Raw genomic sequence first — 26,441 nt, forward strand, 5'->3', positions numbered from 1 at the left:
GTGCTCTCGTAGTACAAACTACAAAGGGGTAAAGTTCGGAACTTGGGACGATTTTCCGTGGGCGGAAAACCAGCAGCCTAAAATCGACTACACTAGGATTGTGGGACTTGAGCTATTCAGCTAACTTAGAAGAAGATGGGGTGGAACTAACCGGACATATCCTTGGACGAACTTGTGAAACTGACAAAAGGGTTTGTGGATATACTTATTCTGGCATCTGGGTACCAGTCCTCTGGTCTTATTGCCCACTGGGATCCTCAAAACATCAAGAAAGCCTTCCAGTGGGGCCGCTTCTTTGAAAATGTAAGTAACCTCAGTGTGGGTTTATGTTATTAGATTACTGGTTCCGTGGAATATTGTTAGGATTCTCCAACACATTTTCTTTTTTATGGGAAGATTCTATAAGCATTGAGATTTGATTATTAGATATATATGGGGGGCTTCTGGGTTTTCTAGCACTTCCGATTTGATGGGAAAAAAGTAATTCCCATTATTGTTTCTTTTTTATTTGATTAACTTCTATCTAATATTTGCTTTCCCAATTTTTCTGATAGTAATTCTACTAAATTCTGGAATTGAGTAAAAGAGAGTCTCAAATCTGGAATTGAGTAAAAGAGAGAGTCTCAAAATTTAACTTCGCTTCTAAGAATTGTAGGAACATACCATCAGGACGGTTTCGATGTTGGTGGCAAGACTTCCAATCGCACCCTATTTACTTGGTTATTATTTTTTATCTGCGTTTGTATTTATGCCGTTCTATGAATTTCCACGAGTCTGAGGGGGATAAAAGATATTCCTTTACTTTGTGACTTTCTTCAAGAATAATTCAATTGTCGAGGGTATACCAGTGAGAGTTTTCCTCTGCATACAATGCTCTCTTGATCTTATAAAACCTTAATAGTTTCACGCTGATGGGATACTTGCTGTGGATTTCTAATTTTTTGTCGTGTGCTTTGTTTGTTGCGTTGATCATGTGGATGTACTTAATTTTTATTTGATTGGAATGAGTTTATCATATAGTGTTCACACGTTCTCTCTCTTTTCTAATTGAACTTCAATTTTTTTTTGTTTTTATATAAGGATATGCTTCAGATAGGAGTGCTTATGTTCATCCTGTTCTGAACCCTGTAGAAAATATTACTCAGTGGAAAGCTGTTAAAGCTAAAGGGAAGCCACCACTGAAGCCTCAGATAGAGAAACCCAGGTTTTGTCGGGTTCAGAGCCAAGTTTTAATGGATTATCATTCAGTTTTAAGTCGGAAACTGATGAATCTAAGAAGTCAAACAAGGAAATAGCAGTTGATGCTAGCCTTTCCAACTGGTTGGTTCCATCTGAGAGTCCTGTCAATAAGACTAGCAGAAACAATCTTAGCATGTCACAAGGATCAAGTTCATCGAGGTGCCAAGACGATAACCTATTTTAGGAGCATTAACTGTCGAAGAGCTTAAACAGTTCTCAGCTTCTTCTACACCAAGGAAGTCTCTGAGTCGAAGCCCTGATGAGATTCCCATAATAGGCACTGTTGGGACCTACTGGAGTCGCGCTGTTCCTGCTAAGGATTTTGGCTCTGCCTCGTCTCTTCCTTAAAAGAAATACCAAACACGACCAGCAAGTATGTATAGCTACATGTGAAGTAAGGCTTTTGGGAGTTCTGCATTAGTTGTCAGTGTGTTATGATTAAATTTATGGGTATTTAAAATATGATTGGACAGAGCTTTGAATAGGGGCATTGCTGAATCTTACTCTTTTTGTAATCGAGGCGTATGTGAGACGAACTTGTGACCTGGTCTTCGAGTGTTGTTCTTTAGCAAAAATGTTTTTTAAGGTCAATTGGCCGTGTGACATTTGTTTGCCGTTGTAATTTCTTGGCGTTTGTTAATGCAATTCAATTAATTCTTTTGTGAATGTCAATTTGGCAGTGTTGCATGATGCTGTAATTTCTTGGCATTTTCTTATATGATTCAATTTATTCTTTTATGACATGTTACTTTCTTCATTTGGTTGTGGCACATTTTGTTGTTTTTTGTCACAAATATTCATTTTTTTTTATCTGATCTCTTTCCACTTTGGCAACAGGGGAAGACGGTGGTTTACTATCAAGTTTTGTTCAAGTAGTGAATTCTAGCCAATTTAAAGGATCTTCTAATCAAGTCAAAGATCATTAGTAAATAGTGATAATTGATCTTTTCTAAAATTCTGATTAAGATATGGGAGTCGTGATGGTGTTGAGTCCCACATTAAGTGAAATTGAGTTATATGTATGATCTTATGAACCCTCAGTTTTGTAGCTAGCTTGTTGAGTGCAGGTTTGGGGCATGAGATAAGACATAAACTTCTCATAAAATCTTATTTTATCTCATCCCATCTTATTTCTAAACATAATTTAAATACAAAATTTTCAAACTAATTATTATAACTTTTTGAAATTTTTAAATAAAAATAATTCCAACTTTTTTAAATCTCTAAACAAAAATAATATTATAAAACTATATTATTACAATATTTTAACTTCATAATATTTTTTATTCAATATTTTCTCTCTTCTTTTTCAAAACCCAAAAAATACTCAATTACTATCTTACTACTATTCACAAACTATCTTACTACTATTCACAAAATTCTCATTTCATCTCACTCTCCCAAACCAGTGAATCTGATATAGTAATCTGATTGTAGTTGGTGTGTTTTCCACACCTATTTATTTCTGGAGATTAGCTGTCATCTTCAAGGAATTAATATGATTGTTTGATACTCAGGTGAAAAGAAAAACAGAGAGGGAAAGTGAGTTTAGGTTCTTAAAGAAGAATATAGCCTCACGGATTCCTTCCAGGCAACTCTTTGCATGTAAAAAAAAAAAAAACTTGTTCATTAAATATACTTGACACAAAAATTGTTATAGAAAAAATTAAATATAAATGAAGATGAATTGATATTAGCTAGCTCATGATGTTAGAATGTTGAAATGAGGGGCAGTTACAAAAACCTGAGCGCGTATTTGCAACCATATCAAACTTCATCGACTTCCCTTCTACAATGAAGGTTCCTTCTGAATATAACCATTGAATCCACTATTCTGGAAAAAAGTTGACCAGCTTCAGAAATAGTTAGGGAAGTTTGGTTATGGGATTGTCAACCAATAGACTCCCACATAGAATGAAGCTGTCTCTAGCATTCTTCTCAGATGAGCCAATGAATTGTAAGACAAGAATTGTCGTCATGTGTTTTCTACCATGATTCATAGATTCTTTGTTAATAATTTTCCCTGGTCATTTTGTAAATAGGAATGTAGATATTTATGAGTAGTTAGGCTATAGATATAAATGAGCGGAGCAATCATGGAAACTGTTGGGATATATATACCAGGCCCAAGACGCACCAAGTTCAATCCATGATAAAGCCATCATCAGGAAGCAAGAGGGAAAGATGAGAGGACAAGATAAGTCAGAGCAATAGAGCTCAGGAAGGGAATTCAGACACGCAAAGGATGGGATGACATAAAGCGTCATTCCTCACCACTCCCAAGGGGCTGAACAAAAGGGGACTCTTACCATAGAAAAATGGAGATCATCTTCAAAAGAGACTCAAAATGGACCATCTTCTCTAGTCCACAAGCGTTCACAAACTCTTAGTGTAAAGTGAGGTACGAGAGACTATGAGAGATTCTAAATTATCTCATTCATAGTGGATTTTCCTTTCAAACGACATGCAGACGTAGGCTATGCGCCAAACCACGTAAGTTCGTGTCTATCATTCTTTATTTATATTTCTTGTATTCTTTTACTATTTACTCTATGGATGTACGTACGGGCACTGTACCGACTCCCCAAACCGTCATCATGGACTTAAGACTGCATCCTCGAGGCTCGAATCATTCCCGTGAGCCGAGAATTACTCTTCTCCCGTTCCAGACTATTGTGCAAATTTATGCATTAATAAATACAACCAATATTTATTTCTCAATTTTCTATCTTGGCCAACCCTCCATCAACCATGGAATCTTTCCTCTCAATATCTAATAACTTACTATTACAATTATAACATGTAATCCTTCATGCAAGAAGTTTTATTCTTTTGATTTTGAAGAAAAGGAGCAAATGCTCTCATTATTAGGGACAAAGGAATATATGCTAATGTAGTCATATAGACTATTGATATGCTGAATTATAAAACTATTTATGACGAAAATACATTATCAATATCACCTGAGCGTCTTTTTGTCAAAATAAATCCATCAAGTTTCGCAGTGTGATGGTATGGAATGGTGAGGAGAGAGGCAGACATGATCCTGCTGACAGTTTAGTAGACACTTGATGCATGGTGGGTCGAGCCATAGGGTTTTCATGTATGCATACCAGAGCGAGGGACATGACTAAGAGCAAATCTTGCATGAGAAGACCAGTTGGTGGTGCAAGCCTTTTGTCCAAGACATCTTCAAGGCCCACATCAAATCCTCCAGATTGCAGACATAAGAGGAATTCTTGAGGGTGCTTGCCGACAATTAGTTCTAATGTAACAACTCCAAAGCTGTATACATCACATTTCTCTGTTACCTTCATTGTAGAAGCAAGCTCTGCATGGAGATAAAAGAAATCTGTACTGAAATCGATGCTTGGAATGTTGTGTTTAGACTTGCAATGTTTGAACAGATCTTTTTCAGAGGCTTAAAACATGTAAGCTATTATTAAGGCTTGAGAAGATGAGAGATTGTAAAATTATTAATAAATTATTTAGAATAGAGAAGTTGATGCTAAAAATAGTTAATGGTATGGTTTGAAGAAATACCTGGTGCAATATAGCCGTATGAACCAACTGGAGTTGTCCAGATAGACTCCCAATTTCTCAGTATTCTTGCCGTTCCGAAATCAGAGATCTTAGGCTCAAACTCTGAGTCCAATAAAATATTACTTCCTGATAAGTCACGGTGCACAATAGGAGGTACACAATCATGGTGCAGGTATGACATAGCATGTGCTATCCCTCTGACAATCTTTAGCCTTATATCCCAATTCAGAATATTGGCCCCCTTCTCCCCCAGTAGCAAACCTCCTAGGCTGCCCCTTTCTACATACTCATATACGAAAAACATGGATCCATTGAAGGCACTGAATCCATATAGTTTTACTATATTTCGATGCCGGATTTCAGTAAGCGCATGCATTTCTGCCTTGAAGTTCTTCATTTGGGTTACCTCAGGAAGCTCATTTTTCTCAAATGGGTGTAGACGCTTTACAGCAAAGATTTCAGCTTCTGGAACCACTGCTTTGTACACATTTCCTTGTCCACCCTTCCAATGCAATACTCCTCGTCAAAATTCTTTGTCGCAACAACTATATCCTTGAAGCCTATTTTCTTCTTGTAATTCCATACAGAGAATAAGCATTTTTCTTCTAAAGATTTGTTCTTTTCCTTTTGTTCAGATCTGGAACAACGTTGGACAATAAAAATTACAATCAATGCCAATAGAATTGTTGAAGCAACAGTTGGAATCGCTATCGCTATTGCTAGTTTCCATCTTTTACTTTTGTTCTTTTTAGATGAAGTGTCTCCAATGCAAGGGCTCAAACCTTGTGCCTTTTCACCGCATAGACTGGGATTACCTACTAGAGCCTTTGCAGGAGCTTGTTGGAAGGCCCTATTGTCTGGGAGGGGACCTTCAAGATTATTATAGGACACATCGACTTGTTGCAGACTCACAAGGTCTTGAAGGGTAGAAGGTATTGGGCCAGAGAGCTGATTGTGAGAAAAATTTAGTACTTCTAAGTTTCTTAATTTTCCAAGCTGCTGGGGTATCTTTCCTCTGATTGAGTTGTGACTGACGTCAAAGAGTAACTGTAAAGCAGCAAGATTTCCAAGCTGGAATGGGATGGTGCCATTCAACTTGTTCATACTGAGCTTCAAGGATATGAGTGACTGGCAACTCCCAATTTCTCCTGGTATCGACCCACTCAAATTGTTTGACGATAAATCCAAATATAGTAGCCTTGACAACGTTCCAATCTTTGCTGGAATCTGATCTGAGAGGTGATTGTCACTCAAATTTAGTTTAAAGAGAATTGAAGAAGGATTGAATAACTCAGTTGGAATCTTCCCCACCAGTTGATTATCAGAAAGGTCGAGATTTTGCAGTTTTGGCAACTTTCCCAACTCTGTAGGTATGTTACCTGTTATCAAATTGGCAGACATTCCAAAATTGGAGAGATTTGTGCATTCCCCCCAGTTTGGTGACAACACACCAGAAAGTCGATTATCTCCTAAGTTAATGTAGTCCAGAAATGGATATACACCAAATGCATTTGTGATGTCTCCATTTAGCCTATTCTTTTCAAGCCGAACCCTTCTCAGTTCCGTGCAGTTCTTGAGACTTTTTGGAATTGGTCCCACTAATTTGTTTTCATTGGCTGTGAAGAAAATGAGTCTCCCTCCTTTACATATTTCTGGAGGAAGCTTTCCTGAAAAATTGTTGTAGGAGAAGCTCACATTTCTTAAAAAACTGGGACCCAATTCTTCAGGTATGATTCCAGAGAAATTGTTGGAGGAAACAAACAAGAGAGTAATTCTTTTCAAGCTGGTTATCGATGAAGGCAAAGTTCCTTGCAACTGATTCATGCTTAAGTCAAGCTCTTCTAAGCTTTCCATGTTACCTATTTCAGTAGGAAGGGTTCCCCCGAGTTGGTTTTCAGATAGAAATAATCTGATGAGCTTAGATAATTTCCCCATGGTTGAAAGTATTGGACCAGTTAATAAGTTTTTAGATAGTTGAAGGTCTAGCAAATTTGACAAATTTCCAATCTCTGGAGGGATGGGACCTGAAAACTTGTTTTGAAATAGAAATAGATAGTTGAGCTTTTTGATTGACCCAATTTCAGGGGGAATTCTTCCTGAAAGGTTATTAACATGGAGTTGCAAAGAAATGAGTTCTGACCAGTTGGATAGGAAATCTGGATGGAGCTCTCCAGATAAATGATTATCAGAAATTCCCAACTCTGTGATCTTTGTCAAGGAGGCCATAGTGAAAGGCAAATAACCTGTAAGGCTGTTTTTTGACAGATCAAGAAAAGTAAGGTTGATGCAGAAGCCAAGTTCTTCTGGGATGCTGGAATTTAGGCCTGCATTTGCAAGATTTAATTTCAAAAGCATTGTCAGGTTTCCTATTGAGGATGGTATAGGCCCTTGAAACAGATTGTCATTCAATTCAAGCGTTTCAAGGTTTGACAAGAGCCTAATTTCTTCTGGTATGGTACCATTCAGCTTATTCATTCCAAGCCTGAGGTGACGGAGTTTCGTTAAGTTTCCAATTTCTGCTGGAACTAGACCTTCAAATGAATTCTTAGTCAGGTTAAGGTATTCAAGGTTTTCGAGACCAATCAGTAATTGCACTGGAATCTGACCCTTGATCAGATTGCGAGACAGATCAAGAAATATCAACTTTGGGCATTTGGTGATAAAAGTGGGAACCACCTCTAAGTTGTTAAAGTAGAGCCAAAGGTTTGTTAAAGATGTCATACCATTAAAATGAACTGGCTCTGGATTCTCCAAATAATTTGCACTTAGATTGAGAAGCCAAACCTTTTGTAGAAAACTAAGTTGATATGGAATTTGGCCTGTGAGTGAATTGTTCTGGAGACGAAGAACTTGGAGTTCTAAGAGGTTTCCTATTCCCGGGGGTATTGGACTAGTGAAATTGTTGCTAGCCAGATCAAGAAAAGTGAGCTTCTTTGCATTCCCAACTCCAGTTGGGATATCTCCAACGAGATTGTTTAAATTGAGATTTAAGGAGTTAAGGTTTGGGAAGGCAGAGAAGTCAAACCTGTGAAGTGTTCCATTCAGGCCTGTGTTTTCAAGAGTTATCTCAGTAATGCTACCAACTTCGTTGCACCAAATTCCAGTCCAGTTGCATGGGCTAGTGCTGCTGTTGGTGAGAGTCCATGAGGGCAGAGAGGAAGAGATTAAACTTCTTTTCCAGTTTAGCAGAGCTTCTGCTTCTTTCTGTGCATGGATTTCTACAAGAAGGCAAGAGAGAATGAGAAGGTAAAGAGTTGTTTGCATCGTTTTCTTCATGCTTGCTATTGCCTCCATTCAGTCAAGTGTTCTGATTGTTTTGATAATGTGATAAAAAAAAAAAAACGTTGAGGGAAAATACTAATATAGAAAATGAATTTAATGAACTCTTTTTATTCATGAGTCAGTTAACAATTTTTTTTTAATTGTTTTGCTTTTGTTTTATGTCTGCATATTTCTTTTAGATTGGATATCAATGTTTCTAGAAAAATGATGACCTTTCATAGTGGGACTCGAGAAAGTGTGGATCTGACTTTTGATACATCATCATTAATAAATAATGAGATGTTGTCCCTTTCTTAAAGAAAAAATGTGCTTATTGGGATGGAAAAAAGAAGACAATGCTATATAATTTTCTTTTGATACTAAAACTTAGATTTCATTATTAAAAGAGGTTAGGCAAAACCTAACTACACAGGAAGTATAAAAAGAGGACGTCTATCTCCGATTTAGGAAGTAGAAATAGTTATAAGAAAATCATGAAAATTATTCCCATTGAAGACTGAAGTTAATAACATTATCTCAGAAAAACAATGTTGTAATAATCTTTTGAGCTTGTCTAAAGAACGCTCCGATCTTCAAAGACACTGCATGTGACAAAGGGATCATTTTCCATTCAACTGGTATATGGGGAAAATTTTTCGATCAGCCCTTTTGAATACTGAGTCAACATAGGAAGAAAACCAATGAATTTGATAACATAAAATTCCAATTCAACACATCTCATCAAATTTATGAGGGACATGGAAGTCTTGGACATACTAGAAGATTGAACTTTGAATGTTCAAAAGTTAACTTTGATTATGCCAGTTGTTTGGTTGTGACGCATTCTTCTCCACCTCAACTAAAAGGATGATGCTATTCTTCCTACTCAATTCTACCGCTCCACTCTACCGTTTTTATTTTTTAATTTTTTTTTTACTTAGTGATTAAAAAAGTATATTTTAATAATATTATAATTTTTTTAAAAAATATTTAGAAGTGTTAAAAAATACATGTATGAAAAAACCAAAAAATTAAATAAAATCCTATAACTAATGGTAGCTCTCCGAGTAATGGGAGCGGTGACTGTAGCATAGTTCTAAGTAAAATAGATATTATCTATATGAATATAAAATATTTGATATTTTTGTCATTTCACTTGTCAACATATAAGCGACTTGTTAACTTTGGCATTTTTTTTTTTACTTTTTTTTTAATCTTTTTAAACACTTTTTTTTAAAATAACTACAACATCATTTAAAAACACTCACTTAATTACTAATTAAAAAAACAATCCGTAAACTCTCTCTCTCGATTTTGTCGGTCACTTCAGAATTATTCTTTTTTTTTTTTTTAGCAATGATAACACTTTACACAACATTTTTTACAACACATGTTATAAAATAAGAGTATTTTTATAAAATGATGTTAGTTTTATAAAATAGTTTACAAAAACACCCCTCCTATTAAAACATTATTGTATAAAGTGTTGTTTGTTTATCATTTTTCTTTTAGAAATGTTCCTAGTCCCCTGCACCCCCCACATGGCAAGAAACCAGTGTTGTCTTTGTCATCATCAAGTGGTTTGCTACCAAATGTCCTTTTGTTTTACTTGGATTCTATAGACTTACTTGGGTACATTGCTCTTAAGACTTTTTGGTTAGTATATTAAAAGCAATTATTCTTCAGGCCAACAAATTCAGTGTGGAAATTGGAATTTTCTTTCAAAAGCAAAGAGAGCACATGAAACACAACTGCTGATTTTACATGATCCTGTTATTTCCCAACAACCACTAGGGTATTGAACTGGATTAGATAATGGAATTGGGTACCCAAAAGTGAATAGTTCGACTTGGTTTCACTTTCACAGTGTGTTTAACAATGGTACCAGCCATGAGGCATCGAATCTGATTGGGGTCAATTTGGACAGATATTTTCACCGATTTAATTTATATCCAAATCTAGTTTTGCCTACAAGCCATGCATGAAGGTGGAATCTAAGAGGTTTGGACTTGTTCAGGACTCAAAAATCTAATTCCTTGTCTAATAATCTCATCATGTGGCTCTATGTTAATGGGCTCAAGTATGATCATAATGTTCTGTCCAGAAGTATGGATGGAATCTTCTTAAGTTATCGTACTTATCTTAGAAGTTTCCTATTTGGCATTCATACTTCGCACTGCACCAAGAGTGCACTCCTTCAGATTGTTGCCCATATATATTCTATCACCCAATTGAATTTAAATAATCAAAACCGCACTCTCTTCCTCGCTCTCTTCTGGTTGTTGGTAGATTTTTTTCTATTGTCATATGATCATCTGCAGCAGGTTTGTAAATGACTAAATTCCCAATACATACTGATAAGTGGAAAATCTTATGCTCATACTGAAAACAAAAGTAAACACAAATCATAACTAATCATCAAATTCATGCTTCATTTGAGAAAGAAAGTTAAACTAAAATATAAAACAAAGTAAATTACTCAAAAGCATTAATATAACGGCTTAAAATTTGAGAATGTAGCTCTAAGACAACACAAACAAAAAACAAACACAAATTAAGCTCATATACCAAAACCTCCTACAGGTCAGTTGGAGAGATCCAAATGCAGTAGTTTTTGGCCTGGCAAGACTTTCAAAAATAAATTTTAGGTATCAGTCTATGAGGACGAATCAATAAGATGTTATCTTTAGTATCAAATATAATTCAAGTGCTTTTATGTCAAATGCTTTACATGGAAGTGCCTATTTCTGTTGTACTAAGTTTAGCAATCATATATATATGCATGGTTCTTCAGTTTATGCTGCTAGATGAACAAGGTAGTTGGCCAGATTTTGGTCCAACAAAATATTAAAAAGTAATGCTCCTTATTTGGAGATTTTTTCCTTCAATGATTTAAAAGGATCTCATTTTTTTCAATTCATTTCAATTGACCGATAACCAATTTAAGTCTGAACTCCAACAACTTGTCCTGGGAAATTCCCAATGAACTGGGAAATCTAAAAGCTTGCTATACAAGCTCAACCTGAGCAGGAATGATTTGACAGGTGAGATTCCTCGGAGTCTTGTCAGTTTGTTGTGATAGATTATTGAGCTTGGACCTGAGCAACAACCTATCAGGTGAAATACAGCTGGAGCTTGGAAACTTGATTGAATTGAGATATATTTTTGGACCTCAGCAATAATTCACTCTCAGGAACTATCCCTCAAAACCTTGCAAAGCTATCATCATTGGAGAGTCTTCTCAGGAGAAATCCCAGCATCGTTTTCTAACATGGTTAGTCTACGCAACAGCTCCATTAGTTTTTTTTACAATAAGCTAACGGGTCAGATCCCAACTGGTAACCTTTTTAAAGAAGCACCCGCAGAAGCTTATGCTGGTGGAAACTCAGGCCTTTATACTTGATACACAGATTCCATAAAGCAAAATCATTCTAAAACAGTTCTTTTAGCTGTCCTCATCCCAGTCTGTGGCCTGTTATTGCTTGCAGCCACTCTTGCCGGATACATACTATGTTACCGGAAAACCAAACTCCTTGTAAAAAGCAGAGGAACTGGAGAATCTGAAGAGAAGGCTGAGTCTATGATATGGGAAAGAGAAGGCAAATTCACGTTCAGTGATATTGTGAAGGCCACAGAGGACTTCAGTGAGAAGTACTGCATTGGAAAAGGAGGAATTTGGAAGCGTATACAGAGCAGCAATGCCAACCGGTTAAATTGTTGCGTTAAAAGAAGTAACATGTCAGAATCCAGTGATATCCCAGCAGCAAATTGCAAGAGTTTCTAGACGAGATTCATAAGTTGACAGAAGTTTGGCATCGAAATATCATTAAGCTTTATGGGTTCTGTTCCATTAGAAGGTGTTTATATGAATATATAGAGAGAGGCAGTTTAGGAAATGTGTTGTAAGGGGTGGAAGGGAAAGCTGAACTGTAGTGGGGTACACAGGTGAATATTGTACAAGGTGTGGCTCTTGCAATATCTTACTTGGCACCATGATTGCTCTCCACCGATTGTGCACCGAGACATAACCTTGAAAAACATACTGCCAGAGTCAGGTTTCGAGCCACAGATATCAGATTTTGGCATTGCCAGACTATTAAGCCCAGATACAACTAACTGGACAAGAATTGTTGGGGCTTATGGGATACATGGCTCTGTGTAAGCTAAACTATCCAACTGCTACATGTTTTTTATTTTTATTTCAAGCATTCTTCTCAGAGTAGCCTCCTTTCCCACAAAACTATGAAAGAACAAATGATAAATACACCACTATTGTAGGATCCATTATGATTATAAAAAACAAAAGCCAAAACACATACTTTTTATACTAGTTGATGTGGCATGCTGTGTATTTGGTGCATCGGTAACCAGAATTGCAAATAAATTTTCATTTTTCAAGAAGTTTTGGATTTTGTCTTATGGATGTACAGAGCTCACAATGCAAGTGATGGAGAAATGCAATTTCTTTAGTTTTGGAGTGGTGGCGTTAGAAGTTATGATGGGAAGGTACCCAAGGGAGCTCCTAGCTTCCTTGTCATCATCTAAATCAACAAGAGCAATATCAGTTTCGGGCGGTGCAGAATTTCTTTTAAAAGATGTGCTAGACCAAAGACTCCCAACACAGACAGGCAAAATGGCAGAAGCGGTAGTATTTGTTGTGAGCATAGCATTACTGTGTGCGCATGACAATCCAGAGTTATGAACTCCCATGCGCTTTGTGGCACAAGAACTGTCAGGTCGAAACCCGGTCTTGCACTTCTGAACCCTTTGACGCTATCACCATTAGCAAGCTTTCCAGCCCAGAAGAACTAAAGCAAAGTGGCAATAGAGGTGAGTTGTAGTTTTGGTTTGGCAGAGCTATAGCTAAGCCCGGGATGGATTGGACCATATTTTTCTTTCCATTCTAGGTACCAATAAGCATAATAAGATCTCTATTCTTTCTTCTTGTTTTTGGCCCACTTGTTAAAAGATCATCCATGGTTTGAACTTAACCGAAGAATCCCATGGGAGCCCACCATACTCTTTTAATACAATATCGTTACTACATTGTCTGAAAGGTCAAGTCCATGGATTATGATGTAAATATATTATAGTACAAAAAAGTGCTTATTATATATTATAGTCATTACCTAACAACGATACGACCTTTGCAATCTGAAATCCTTACTTAGGTTGAATATCTTTTATAGTGTTTCATGCACAGAACCTAATCAGACTATACACACTTCACCAGTCATTACCTACGAAAGTCTGAAAGTTTCCGAGTTTCAAAATGTACCCAAAGACAGTCCCTTCTCCATGTTTCCTTTTCCTGTTGGAAAGTTAACGACCCCGACCATTTCCTCTCTAATATTTGTGTTTATTAGACTTTTTTTTCCTTTACTGAACTTTATCTATTGAGAAATACTCTAGTCACTTACACAAAAATAATCTTACAAACTGATGTGGTTTCGTGTAGTTTGTCAGATTATTACTTCTATTGTAAAGTAAATCTGATAGATCACATGAATGATGAAACCACATCAGTTTGTGAAATTACTTTTGTATAATCCCTTTGTAGATGTATGACTCCTACTTCTCTTCTGCTGATTTTGTTTATTATGTATGGGAACTAAGAGTCTTATCATGGTTTTCGTCTTTTTGTTCTCTTTCTGGCTCTTCAAAAGTCAAAATCTTTCAAAAAGTTTGGTGAGGATACTTGCTGCAGACAAGTCAGATCTGCCTAGTTTTATACATTTAAACAACGTAATTGGTATAGTTTTTTTTTTTTTTTTCTCTTTTTATAGGAGTTTAGTTTTGAAATTTCTTTAACTCTCAAATTCTATATAAAGGGATGTAGAAATAAAACAAGTATTGTCATCTTCAGAAAATAGAATAGTGGAATTATGACTAAGTGGAAATGTTTGTCTTCTGGATAAACTTACCAGCTTCCTACATATTCTTGGGAAGTAATAGTATGGCAAAGTAACTTGGTGCGAGCAGGATCTTCTTGAAAGTTGAATCTCAGGAGAAACTTTACATTGGTATGTCTTCCACGGCTTCTGATACTCTGTTTAGACAAGCTCTATCCTTCCAGCTGAGAGTAGAGAAATACTAACAACGGTACCATATGTACTGAGCCGAGGTTATACTTTATCATAAAGTTTTGGCTTCGAGTTCTTCAACATCTACAAAATGGGGGTTTAAGATATGATGACCAGGTTGCTGTTGTGGAATCGGGATCAGCTTCTATGAAACTTGAACCTGTACATATTTACTCTCTGCCAATGACAGCGACTCTCTTCCATGAGGCCTAGAGAGTACTCCATGCTCGCAGCCTGAAGGCATGGCAGGTTGAATGCTGCCTGGATTTAGCGGAAATAGTGTTTTGTAGTAACCATCCATAATGGCGCTGTAATTGCAAGTTGCTGCGACCTTGGGAATCTGTTCATAACAGGCATGCTCCACTCAGCACACAACAAAATGAAGACATTAATCTAAGCGAGTAAAATGCTTATATAGAGTTTTGGGCAGCAATATACTGCATGAAAGTTGGAGAAAATCCACATTTCAACAACTTATCGGCGCGCACGCATTCATGTATTGGAGAAAGATTTCATCTTTGTAAGCCAACACGATACCCAATTATCACAAGAAGTCTATACCATTGACGTACAAGTTAATAAAACAGCTCTCAGTTAGCAAACTCAAAAAGGCATAACCGCTAAGCAAAAGTGGGTACCTGGTAAATGTCACGCATATAGCCATGAAGATTGGAATACTCGAGTAGCTTTTTCTTGGTGCACTTGAACAGGACATTGTACACAAGATCGAACCGAATCAAAGTAGTGAACAGGCATACATCTGCAAGTGTTAGTGCACCTCCGCATAAGTAGCGAGAACTACCCAAGTGATCGTCTAAGATGTCCAATGTACTGAACAAGTCATTTACCGCCAAATCGTATGCCTCTTGGCTTTGAGCAAACCCACATCTGCCAAAATGACCCAAACAGATTTATTGGTATAAAAACCAAGGACACCTGATTTATCGTTCAAAGTTCAGTAACAACAGGGTCTAATGCCCACTTGCAAGTCGAGACAGTCCCGTTGACAAAGGCAGTAGAGCCACTAACATGAAACTCGAAGCATAAAGTTGATTACCTGTAAACCCCATTATTAACATTGGGATAAATTATTCGATTCCATTCTTCAATCTTTCCCTTCAATGCCGGTGGGGAGAGATCTAGTTCCGGGTTGCGCGCAAGCCCGTTGATTCCAGAATTGAATAGTTGGATTATATCATAACTCTCATTGCAAAACACCTCCTTTGTCTTCGTATCCCACAGCATTGGCACCGTGCAACGCCCATCATACCCTCCTCTCCTCAGCTTATAAACTTCTCTCAAATTTCTGCACCCATTCGCATTGTCCGGACCGGGGAGGAGGACATCACTGTCCGCGCCGCGGATATCGTTAAATACCCACGAGCCGTCGGGGCCCGGGGAGGCTATGGATACGAGCACGGCGTCCTCGAGGCCCTTGAGAGCCCGCACGATGAGAGTCCTGTGGGCCCACGGACAAGGTAGGCCCACATAGAGATGGAGGGCTGTCGGGGTCTGGCCGGAAAAGTTGGCGCAACGGAACCTGGACGGTGGCCGGGAGTAACGGCCTGAGGTATCGGAGGGAGCGAGCTGGGACATCATGAGTTGCCACGTGGAGTGCCATGCAGTACGGACGGTGGAGATGAGGAGGCCTGGTGGGAGAGAGGGACCCCAGAGGAGGTTGGTTATTGAGGTGAGAAGGGAAGGGTTTGGGGGTTGAGGTGATTGGTTGAGACAAGCTCTGGGGGCGGCTCTGGCTCTGGCTCTGGGACTGGAGAGTGTGGGAATTTTCTTCGTTGGTGACGAGATGGGGAGATGGGGGAAGGAGAGCAAAGTGTGAGACATTTTTCTGGGTTCTGCAGCCTGCTTGTTCAGCAGTGTGACCGTGTGAGTTATATTAAATGAAAAAGAAAAATCTATATTGGAAACTTTATGACTTGCCAGGGAGGAGGGCCTGGGAGGTTATAAATTAGATTTTACACCACATATTAAGGTGCTCTCGTAGTACAAAGGGGTAAAGTTCGGAACTTGGGACGATTTTCCGAGGGCGGAAAACCAGGCAACCTAAAATCGACTACACTCGGATTGTGGGACTTGAGCTATTCAGCTAACTTAGAAGAAGATGGGGTGGAACCACCCGTACATATCCTTGGACGAACTTGTGAAACTGACAAAAGGGTTTGTGGATATACTTATTCTGGCATCTGGGTACCAGTCCTCTGGTCTTATTGCCCACTGGGATCCTCAAAACATCAAGAAAGCCTTCCAGTGGGGCCGCTTCTTTGAAAATGTAAGTAACCTCTGTGTGCGTGTCTGGGTTTATGTTATTAGATTACTGGTTCCGTGGGATATTGTTAGGATTCTCCAACACATTTTCTTTTTTATGGGAAGATTCTATAAGCATTGAGATTTGATTATTAGATATATATGGGGGGGGGGGGGGGGGCTTCTGGGTTTTCTAGCACTTCCGATTTGATGGGAAAAAAGTAATTCCCATTATTGTTTCTTTTTTATTTGATTAACTTCTATCTAATATTTGCTTTCCCAATTTTTTTGATAGTAGTTCTACTAAATTCTGCAATTGAGTAAAAGAGAGAATCTCAAAATTTAACTTCGCTTCTAGGAATTGTAGGAACATACTATCAGGACGGTTTCGATGTTGGTGGCAAGACTTCCAATCGCACCCTATTTACTTGGTTATTATTTTTTATCTACGTTTGTATTTATGCCGTTCTATGAATTTCCACGAGTCTGAGGGGGATAAAAGATATTCCTTTACTTTGTGACTTTCTTCAAGAATAATTCAATTGTCGAGGGTATTCCAGTGAGAGTTTTCCTCTGCATACAATGCTCTCTTGATCTTATAAAACCTTAATAGTTTCACGCTGATGGGATACTTGCTGTGGATTTCTAAAATTTTTGTCGTGTACTTTGTTTGTTGCGTTGATCATGTGGATGCACTTAATTTTTATGTGATTGAAATGAGTTTATCATATAGTGTTCACACGTTCTCTCTCTTTTCTAATTGAACTTCATATTTGCTTTTGTTTTTAAATAAGGATATGCGCCGAAGTCCTTTACTTTTTTGCTGGGCAGTATAACAACATTTTTTCAAAAAAAAAAAAAAAACTTGTAAAAATGGGTTATATGTTCTTAGTCAAAATGAAATAATTTCTAGGTATTCAGCCATTTTAGCAGCTCGGATGTTTATCAGGAGTCGGTGAAGGAACTTGACAAAACTCTTTCTGAACTGACTTCCAGCGCCTCTTTCCCCCAGGTAGTGGATAATATTCGGTTTATATAACTTGATTTTAAAATTAATTGATTCCATGTGACAATGTGATTTCTTCGGTACATAAGAACAGGGTCTTGCACATCTATCATCTGCCACTCTTGCGAATGCACAACGATTTGTGTTAGAACATCTTATCCATGTTCTACCTTTGAGTGATGCACATCTCAGAGCCTTTCTGACTGCAACAATTGAGATGGAGCTTGATCAACTGTCTGGAACAGAGAATAATTGCCTAGATGCATATCTGAACAAGTTGACTCTGCAGAAGACATCACTAATTCCAGCACCAGATAAAAAGGGTTTCATGAAAGATTTAGTTCTTTCATCTCCAGATATTGCTCCAATAAAGGATTTTACAAAGTATGCTGTTCAAGAGATGTTGAAGAGGCGATGTGCTGTGTCTTGCATATCAACAGTTGAGACAGGCTTAGATATTCTCTCAAATGTCATCAGACGAAGAAGCCTATCGGACAATAACTTACTCAATGAACGACTAAGTGAAGAAAAAGCTCCGATGTAAGTTGTTTCTTTTACTTTTTACAACTAAGAAACGGAAGATGAAGAAAAAAGTTCCTTTTTTTTTTCAATTCTGAAAATTCCGTTTAGTCCTTCACTAATTCCTTTTTTGGGTATCTATGAAGTCCATGAAACTTTCATAAGGTTATATTCGGTGCTCAGGTTCGAAGACCTATCAAATTAATATAATTATAGTAAGAATAAATTTATTATCCAAAAAGCCATTTTTCTATTACTCATCAAAGAAATTCTTAAAATAACCACCTTCTCTCTTGGTTGTTTAGAGCTTCTATTTTGAAGAAATAAAGAAGTGTTTAAGACAATGCCTGAAGTTAAATCTATCTTGTTTATACTTTTGTTGTACCTTGATTATTCCCCTCCCACTCCCTCCCATCCTCCCAATGTGAGAAAAGAAAAATATTAAGATGTAATCAGGAGTCAGAATTACTTGGGAGGTTATTAATTGGTAAATGTTTTCTCAGATATTTCTTATTTACCGATAAAAAAAAAAAATTCTCATATATTGGATCTTAATTTGGCAGGGTAATCCCAATACACAGTCAGGAGTTTTCTGGATTGAGTTGTTAACAACTATCTATGCAGATAGGGCTACTATATACCTGTTTCATGGTTGTTGCATCAGAATACCTAGTTGGACTCAAGAAAAGACACCAGTAGCATAGTTAGTGCAGAATTCAGAATGTGATGTTTGTTTCCGTTGTATGTTTAATTTTCTAAGAATGTTAATCCCCTTGACTCACATGGGAGCTCATGGACCTCCCTTGTTATCAGTTTAACTCAGTATATTTATTGATACCGGGTGTCTGGGAACTAACTGCCGACTATAGAGCAACCTTCACTCAGTATTTGGTTGATATTGATGACCACATAACACCATGGAGCAACTTTAACTTGCACTTATTCTACAATTGTTGAGAGACTCACTCGATGCTTAAAAAGAATTGGCCTTTCCAGTTCCTATATTAGTACAAAGGGCTAATTCTATTTCTTGAGACGTTCAAGAGTCCTAGAATGATTTTTTTTTTTTTGTGTGCGCTAATAAACTGTTCTTATAAAATGATTTTTTTTTTCTTTTTACTTTTTTCATGAATATGCTTATAATGTGTTTTTTTTTTCTTTTTCACTTTTTTTCATGAATATGGCGTCAGATTGACCTGATAAGTTTTATATTTAACCTCTTTACGGGAAAGGCCTGAGTGATATACATTTGACTTTTTATTCAGGAATGTAGAGTTATTGCTGGATTTCATCACATGGAACCACTGGAAATCAAGGAATCTCTCATATTTCATTGATAAAAGAACTCTTAGATTAGTCTCCGGTGCTAGCTTGATATTCTGTGGTCCTAAGGACCAGTGGATGAAAGTTTTTCAAGGGCTGAATATTTCAGCCAAAAGAAGTGATAATGATTTTAGTGAAACAATTGTAAGTCGATTAAATTCCTGCATTGAGTCACTGTAATATGTTGTATACAGTTCAATGAATATTTGCTGAAGTTTTGATTTTTTTTCCCCATCAATTTAGTTACATATATGTATTGCTTCTATGTTGCGGTATCAGAAAAGCTAAAGGGATTCACAATTATGTAGTTTATTGCATGGTTGAGAAGAACAGGTGCAATCTAGAAATGAGGCTTAGATGCCACCTACAGACATAATTGAACTATGAGACGCGGATGTGCTTCTCACATTGCTTGAAAATTTGAGACACTTAGCCTAGCGGTTGTGCAAAATTACTCAAGTTCATTTGGGTAAAAGTGCACCGTATTTTAGTTTTTGAGGCAACACAATTAGGTTTTTTTGTTAAGAGACTGGAAACTTTCACCATTCTACTGGTTCCCACCCCATGTGTGTTAGGTGATCAAAATAGTAAGTTATGGCACAAACTATCTTCATTTTATTTATTAGGAGAGAGAACTCCCCCTTTATGTTTGATGCTATTGCTTGTAATGGATTTTGTGATCTAGGAATTGGTATAGAAGTTAAAGGGGTTTGGAAATTTACTTTACCATTAAGAAAAGGTATGGGTTTATTTTAACAATGTTCACACCGGCCATGGTTTTGAGTAGTCAAGTCTTGTCTTGTAGCTGTAAGTTCTTTTCAGTGCACCAGACTGCAAAACAGTTTTTCTTCCTTCTTTTTTGAGGTATCAGAGCTCGCTCTCACATGTGTGCCAGATTGATCAATTGTACCGTTTTTGTGTTTCTCGTGGGACTGATGCTCTCTGCTTGTTCCAGCTTGATTAGGGTCATTTTTATATAGATAATTCTCTTCAAGACTTAGACAAAGATCTAACCTTTAAGCATTTATTTTCCTGGTAGTGATTACCTAAATTATCTAGGCATTTTTTTTTTTCTTGAGACAGGAGCTCTTGTTACTTGGATGCATTGCAAGCAGGTGGAACTGTCTAATTGAACATTTCATGTCCGTTTCTTATTTTTCGCTTACTATCTCGGAGCAATATCATCAGGTGTGCCGCTTAGTTATGGGAAGATCCCAAACTCTTAATACTAGAGAGCAAACAACGAACTCAAAGGTATCTGTTATACTTAGATTTTCTATTAAAATTCACAATGAGATATAAATATGCATGTTTTAATAAAATACCTTCCCCTTTAGGCTATTGATTCTTATCTAGAAACGTTCCTAGCAATGTACATGAACTTCATAATAAATTTAAATCTTCTTGTTGCATTTTACTAGCATCTTCTGTGTTTCATTTTCTTTATCCTCTGTCTTCTGTATAAAGGTGGCTTTTACTTTTAGGAATAAATTCCTTTGAGGTAGATGTCATATTTCACCTACTTGTCTCTCCTTTGATGGTGATCTGAGAACACATGCTGAACAAAACTAATGCATAATTTCAATTCTTTCTCTTCTAAGTTTCCAATTTTTGGAAATCATATACTATTAAAATATTGAGGTTAAAAAGTAACCCAGTTATTTCTGGGGATTCATTGTTATAGGCACATTAGCTTACTCGTTACTTCAGGAGGCAATGAATGTGCGTAGCAATTTTGTTGACATTTTATAAGGACTTTTTAGATTTTTTTTTTTGATAAGTTGCAAGGACTTCTTAGATAGAGTGGCTTCATAGATATATTCATATTGAAGGACAGATTCTCAATTGAAAACGAATCCTAGGGCCTTTGATTGGCAAATAGTCCGTGTCAGCTGGGTCTAATGTCTTGGCAACAGTGCCTGCGCTAGGAACAATGGTGTCACCATTGCTTATGCCCACTAGAGGTGAAGGCCTGAATGGGGGAAGCGTCAAAGGACAGTGCCCTATTGCTTTATTCTTGCCTGGATTAGGGCTAGCCCTAAGGTCACACTGCCCTGCTTGTGGCATTACAAATGGCCTGAGGTTTTGGGGGCTGAATTTGGGAGTTTTTTGCACAAATCTACACAATGTGCTGGTCGAGAGTTGCCTCTGCTGCTTCAGTAGGCCTGCATGGCTGCTCTTTCTGCATACGACAGGTGTCAGTCACCTCGTGTTAATATTGGGCTGTATTTGCATATGCCCTTTTTAACTGCAGCAGGAATTGTTGTAGAACCTACATCCACCTGCAGCTCAATTGGCTCCACATATACGAAGATGCCAGCTAGGCATCAACTTATCAAGGAAAAGAGAAGGCCACTGTTTTGTGCCGAACAGATGTGTACCCCACTGTACCACATATTAAAACTATTGAGAATTTTTTTTTCCTTTGGTATATGTCATTTAACCGGGTATCAAATTTATTTGTTCCCTTGTCATTTGTATATACACAATAATCTTTTTTGTTATATGTTGGTTATCTACTTTGATGCGAAAACTGTTTGTTGTATAAAGTGCACACGGGATTCTTTTTCTGCTGGATCAAACTCCTAAATAGTTTGCCCTTTTTGACATGAAAGTGGTGCATTGTACAATGAATAAGGTAGTTTTGCCAGAGCGAAATATAGGCACTTCTGAATCCAGATTTTTCATGATCTACATCTATTCGTTTGCTGACTTCTCTTCTTGCAAGTAAATGCTGTTCTGATCCAGCTTCTAACTCAACATTCTTTGCATATACATGCTCGTTTATTGTTACTATTATTATTATTATTATTATTCTTATTGTCGTTGTTATTGTTATTGTTATTGACCATTATGGCCACCTTTTACATTATTATTTATGGTTAATTCCTATGGTTTAAACTAGGAAAGTGGCATTCTCGAGTACCTGACTGGACAGTTGGGCAGTCAACAACATCAATTATGGAAACTATCCCCTGCCCTTGCAGCAGCTGCAATTCCAACCTGGTAGTCCAATGATTCTTCTATGTAACGCGTGCATACAAGATGAAATTTCTATCAGTTTTTTCTTTTCTTTCCTTTTTGGGTGGGGTCAAAAATTGAATTGGAAAGAGAGAGACTTGCACCATGTGGTCCATGTCTAGAGGTGCCTTAAAGCAGTTTTTGCAGCAGACCTAATAGTTAGTGATATCTCCATATTGGAGAGTTAACATCAGTTCCATGGAATTCAGATACCCCTAAACCAGCTCTTAAAGATGTTGTTCAAACATTCTAGTTCAATTTACTTGCTTTGCATTTGAAGATGTTAATAACTACTGTTGCAGGTCACCCTTATTAAGGTCGTATATGACTGAAATGGAGATTCAATTCAAAGGAGATTTTTCTGCGATAAGGTCTTGTGTTTTTCAATCTTTTTTCTCCAGTGTAATTTGTTTCTATAAATTTACTCCCTGTGTAATAATAGTTCCATTTTCATTAGCCATTTGCATTTGTTCTGTTATGTAGATACTGCAATTGTACTCAAGATATGAAGGAACACAAAAATTGTAAGTATATTCAATTGACGATATCCACCTTTTCTTTTTTCTTCTACTGCTGTGCATACAGAGCCATGTGGGTGTCCTCTATACATTTGTAATAGTTTAGGAACATTGTAATGAATAACTATAGATTGAACATCTCAACACGTGATTTAATGGTTGGGTATTTGACATTGTGATAGTGATAGCCAGCAGATGTATGATTATGTAGGATGCCATAATGATAGGCAGATGTATGATTATTTGACCTTGTCCTCTTCTCATCTCCATTTGGATAGTGAGATGAGATGACATGGTTTTAAATGAAAATTGAAAGTTGAATAAAATATAGTTAGAATATTATTTTTTAATATTATTATTGTTTTGAGATTTGAAAAAGTTGAATTGTTTATTATATTTTGTGTGAAAATTTAGGAAAATTGTAATGATGAGTTGAGATTAGTTGAGATGGGTTTGGGATCCAAACGGGACCCTTTATCATAATGAATATCTATAACCAATGTTTTAAATTTCGTACTGTAACGGCCTGTATTTACCATATCGGAACAGTGACCGGTACAGAAAAGGTATGTGTTTCATACCGGGTCAAATACCGGTCGTACTGGTGCGTTTCGGTCAATACCAGACGATTTTCGGCCTTTTTTTTTTGTAATTAATGTAAAAATTCTGATTTTTTCATAATTTTCATTCCAATTCTCACATCTGAAGACTATTTTTTTAACTTTTTTTTAATCCCCTTTTCTCGAGGACTAAAAATAAAATCCCTACTTCCCTTTTCGTGATGAAGATGAGTAATTATTTTTTTAAATAGTTGGATTGAGAACTTAGAAGTATTATTGAGTTCTAAATATGTGTTTTAACTTTTTAATACTTGTATTGATGTTATTTTGAAATATAATTTATATATATATAATTAATTTATTATATATAGACTCCCGAAACGGTATCGATACTGAAATATTTCATTCCAATGCTTTAACCGAAACGGTCACCGAAACGGTATTCAAAACTTTGTCTATAACACCTTAACATTTGATTAATATTTGGTCATTGACATTAGAGAAATGCTTTAACTACAATGATTTCACAAAAGTAAATTCACAAATTAACGTTGCTTGATGTAGTACATCAGATTGTAAAGCTATTTTTATTCTAAAGTAGATCTAATGTATCACATGAAGTCACGTCAGTCTGTGAGTTTGCTTTTGTGAAATCTCTTTATGGTTGTAGACTTCTCTAGACATTATTATAGTTATAACAAGCAGAAATGATGACTCTTAGTCCTCGTGGACACTTCCACCTTCTGTCTCCCAATAATTGCTTTACCCACCCATCTTTTACTCGCATCTATGAGAACTCAGACTTGACATTGACTCTCGATAACTTTGGTTGTATCTTACCTATCGTTTTTATCATACTCCACTATACTAGAGCCCTGTGCAATAAAATAGCGGATATATTCTGCAAATTGCATTGGATAGGATTGTCCACTTGTAGTTTTGGTCAATAGGTCTAATGTATATAGAATCCTTAAGTACTTTATATTGTAATCTAATAGGAAGAATGGCATTAATTGCTTATTTGTGCATTATATGTTTCATTCATGTAAGATAATAACAAACAATTAGAAATTGGCATTAGCTTTTTCAGCATGTGTAGGAACTATTTAATCACACCAGTAGACTTGACAGACTCTGGATGTTATGTTGGTCAGACACGCAGCATGAATTATGCATATGATATTTTCTCTTACTCTCATTCTTATAAGCTTTTTATGGGGTTCACTATGCTACATGCCTTGGTGGCATAGATGGCTCTAAACTATGTTCAAGTTTTAGCAATTAAAAAGAAGAAGCATTTATTGCCAAAACTATTTACAAGAAGTTAGATGAGATGGCCTAAGCTGGATTCCACCCTTCTGCTAATATTCTCAGGTGAACTTGCTGAGAGAATTTGGTGCCTCTACATCTTTCATGTTTGTGGCTCTCATCTACTGCATGGTGCCTGTAGTGCTTGATAGTTGGCTAGTTTATTGTAAGAACCTGTATTCCACACACTTTAGTATGGCTATCGTTTCCTACTTGGAGTATGGAATGTTAGAGATGTTTTTCAGAGTATTTCTCAATTGGGAGTCTTTTTGCTTACCTTTTTTCAAGCAAATTCTTTACAGAGCTCAAATTTCCAGTTGGAGCTGACTTTCCTTTGGTAGATGCTAATGTAAAAGAAAACAACTTCAAAACCGAAAATAGTTTTTTGCACTTGTAATCAAATGTGAGAGTGTAGTAGGGTGTTTCTGGGTGAGATAGTGCAGAAGGAAAAAGAGTCTCTAGAAATGCCAGAGAACTTCTGGTATGTCTAACTCGAATTTCTTAAAAATATTAGGAATATGAGCAATTTGATACATTTTATATGTTTTGCTTTGATCCCTTGTTCAAATCATTTTAATATTTTTTCCCAAGTGGTTGGAATTCTGAACCAAGATTTCTGCATGTCAAACTGGAAGCCTATCTACTGATTCTGATGGATTACTCCCTCAGGCCTCAAATTCTGTTCATGTACTGTAGTGATTTGCCACATTGCTCCATCTTTGGTAGGTATAACAGATGCCTGTTTTATGGACCATCATAGGATTTTATCTTAGTGGGAATTACAATTTGGTGGAAGATTGTGGTCTGTTTGTATTTGTTAAAACTAATATCTTCTTTGGCATAATATTCGCTTTTAATTCGTATCTAAAATTATTATCCATATCAAAGTATCGTCTGACCGCTTTCTTACTCTCTTTTTCCCTGCCTCCCCCCAAACTTGCGATTGTCATAGTTCTTGTGGGCCTTTTCTATAAAAATAGTGTGATCAAACTTGCAATGAAAAAGCCTTATCAGTTTAAACTTTGATGAATATGTAGCAGGCAGTTCTCAGTCATGTTGGTATGGACAGAGTGAATATTTTCGTAAGAGAAGACCTCATCCTGCTTTTGTTTCAGTGACACTTCAAGGAAAGAATCAAATCTTTTGAGTGAAATGGAAGGAAAGTCACAGAGAACAAGTGGTAGCAACTTTGTGGAAGGTCATCCATTCTGAAAAGTGCTCAATCAATACTAATGACGTTTACATCACTAGATGCTAGTCTTCAACAAGTCTTCAAGTTAGGACCATTCTGACCATTGAAGGAAAGCCGAGTCAGATGGACGGTTGATGGTAATGATTCTAATCTCTCCCAAATGGGAGAGTACAAGTAACATGCGATACCTACCACTAGAAAAAGCAGCAGTATTCATGTTTTCTTTTGATAATCTTGGTGCCTCATTGCTTCCAGCTAGAAGCTTTCCTATCAACAATACACAGCTGTTGGTGGGATAGGAGCTACAATGAAAAAATCAAGCCTCTCTAGCTTGAGGAGGCTCAAGTTCTTGAAGTTAAGGAAGCAAAATTCGAGTACTGGGTCTGCAGTCACACTTGTAAGTTTCAAAAGAAGAGCACTGTTGGATTGTTACCGTGGATCATGTCTCTTGTGGCAGTCGGTTCGGAAGTTTAAGTCACTGTGGAAGCAAAATTTCAGTTGGCAAAGTACAGCTATGATCTTCGAAGCTATACTCTGAACTTTGATGATGGTTTCTTCAATGACTCTCTCTCACATCATGGTTCCATTGATTTTTGTTTTCCTTTT

At 36.9% G+C, this 26,441-nt stretch overlaps 3 protein-coding genes across 7 annotated transcripts; 1 reads left to right on the forward strand and 2 right to left on the reverse strand.

Moving 5' to 3' along the window:
• LOC121252855 lies at nt 1-26,441 on the forward strand. Of its 5 annotated transcripts, none has more exons than XR_005938293.1 (12): nt 1-28; nt 16,138-16,413; nt 17,302-17,400; nt 17,489-17,934; nt 19,179-19,380; nt 20,320-20,490; nt 22,142-22,242; nt 22,560-22,628; nt 22,741-22,781; nt 24,710-24,809; nt 25,313-25,365; nt 25,684-26,441. XR_005938293.1 is itself a non-coding variant. In XM_041152684.1 (11 exons), the coding sequence occupies exons 2-10, from the start codon at nt 16,246-16,248 to the stop codon at nt 24,790-24,792; spliced, it is 1,380 nt and encodes a 459-aa protein (XP_041008618.1). In that variant the 5' UTR covers nt 1-28; nt 16,138-16,245; the 3' UTR covers nt 24,793-24,809; nt 25,313-26,441. The 5 variants fall into 5 exon arrangements, 2 of the variants coding, with proteins under 2 accessions (XP_041008618.1, XP_041008617.1); XR_005938291.1 differs by lacking the exon at nt 25,313-25,365 and having other exon boundaries at nt 25,684-25,972; nt 26,091-26,441; XR_005938292.1 differs by having other exon boundaries at nt 24,710-25,365.
• LOC121252852 (probable leucine-rich repeat receptor-like protein kinase At1g35710) lies at nt 4,209-8,097 on the reverse strand. Its single transcript, XM_041152680.1, is given in 3 exon segments — nt 4,209-4,570; nt 4,783-5,286; nt 5,289-8,097. Coding segments are annotated over 3 exon segments (3,645 nt in total). The 5' UTR covers nt 8,077-8,097; the 3' UTR covers nt 4,209-4,217.
• Nucleotides 13,905-16,141, reverse strand: LOC121252858 (glutathionyl-hydroquinone reductase YqjG-like). Its single transcript, XM_041152686.1, has 3 exons — nt 15,184-16,141; nt 14,765-15,014; nt 13,905-14,466 (listed from the first exon to the last, which is right to left on the reverse strand). Exons 1-3 carry the CDS (start codon nt 15,966-15,968, stop codon nt 14,272-14,274), a joined length of 1,230 nt encoding a protein of 409 aa, XP_041008620.1. The 5' UTR covers nt 15,969-16,141; the 3' UTR covers nt 13,905-14,271.

Source organism: Juglans microcarpa x Juglans regia, chromosome 2S, assembly GCF_004785595.1.
Source record: "Juglans microcarpa x Juglans regia isolate MS1-56 chromosome 2S, Jm3101_v1.0, whole genome shotgun sequence".
Classification (NCBI taxonomy): Eukaryota; Viridiplantae; Streptophyta; class Magnoliopsida; order Fagales; family Juglandaceae; genus Juglans; species Juglans microcarpa x Juglans regia.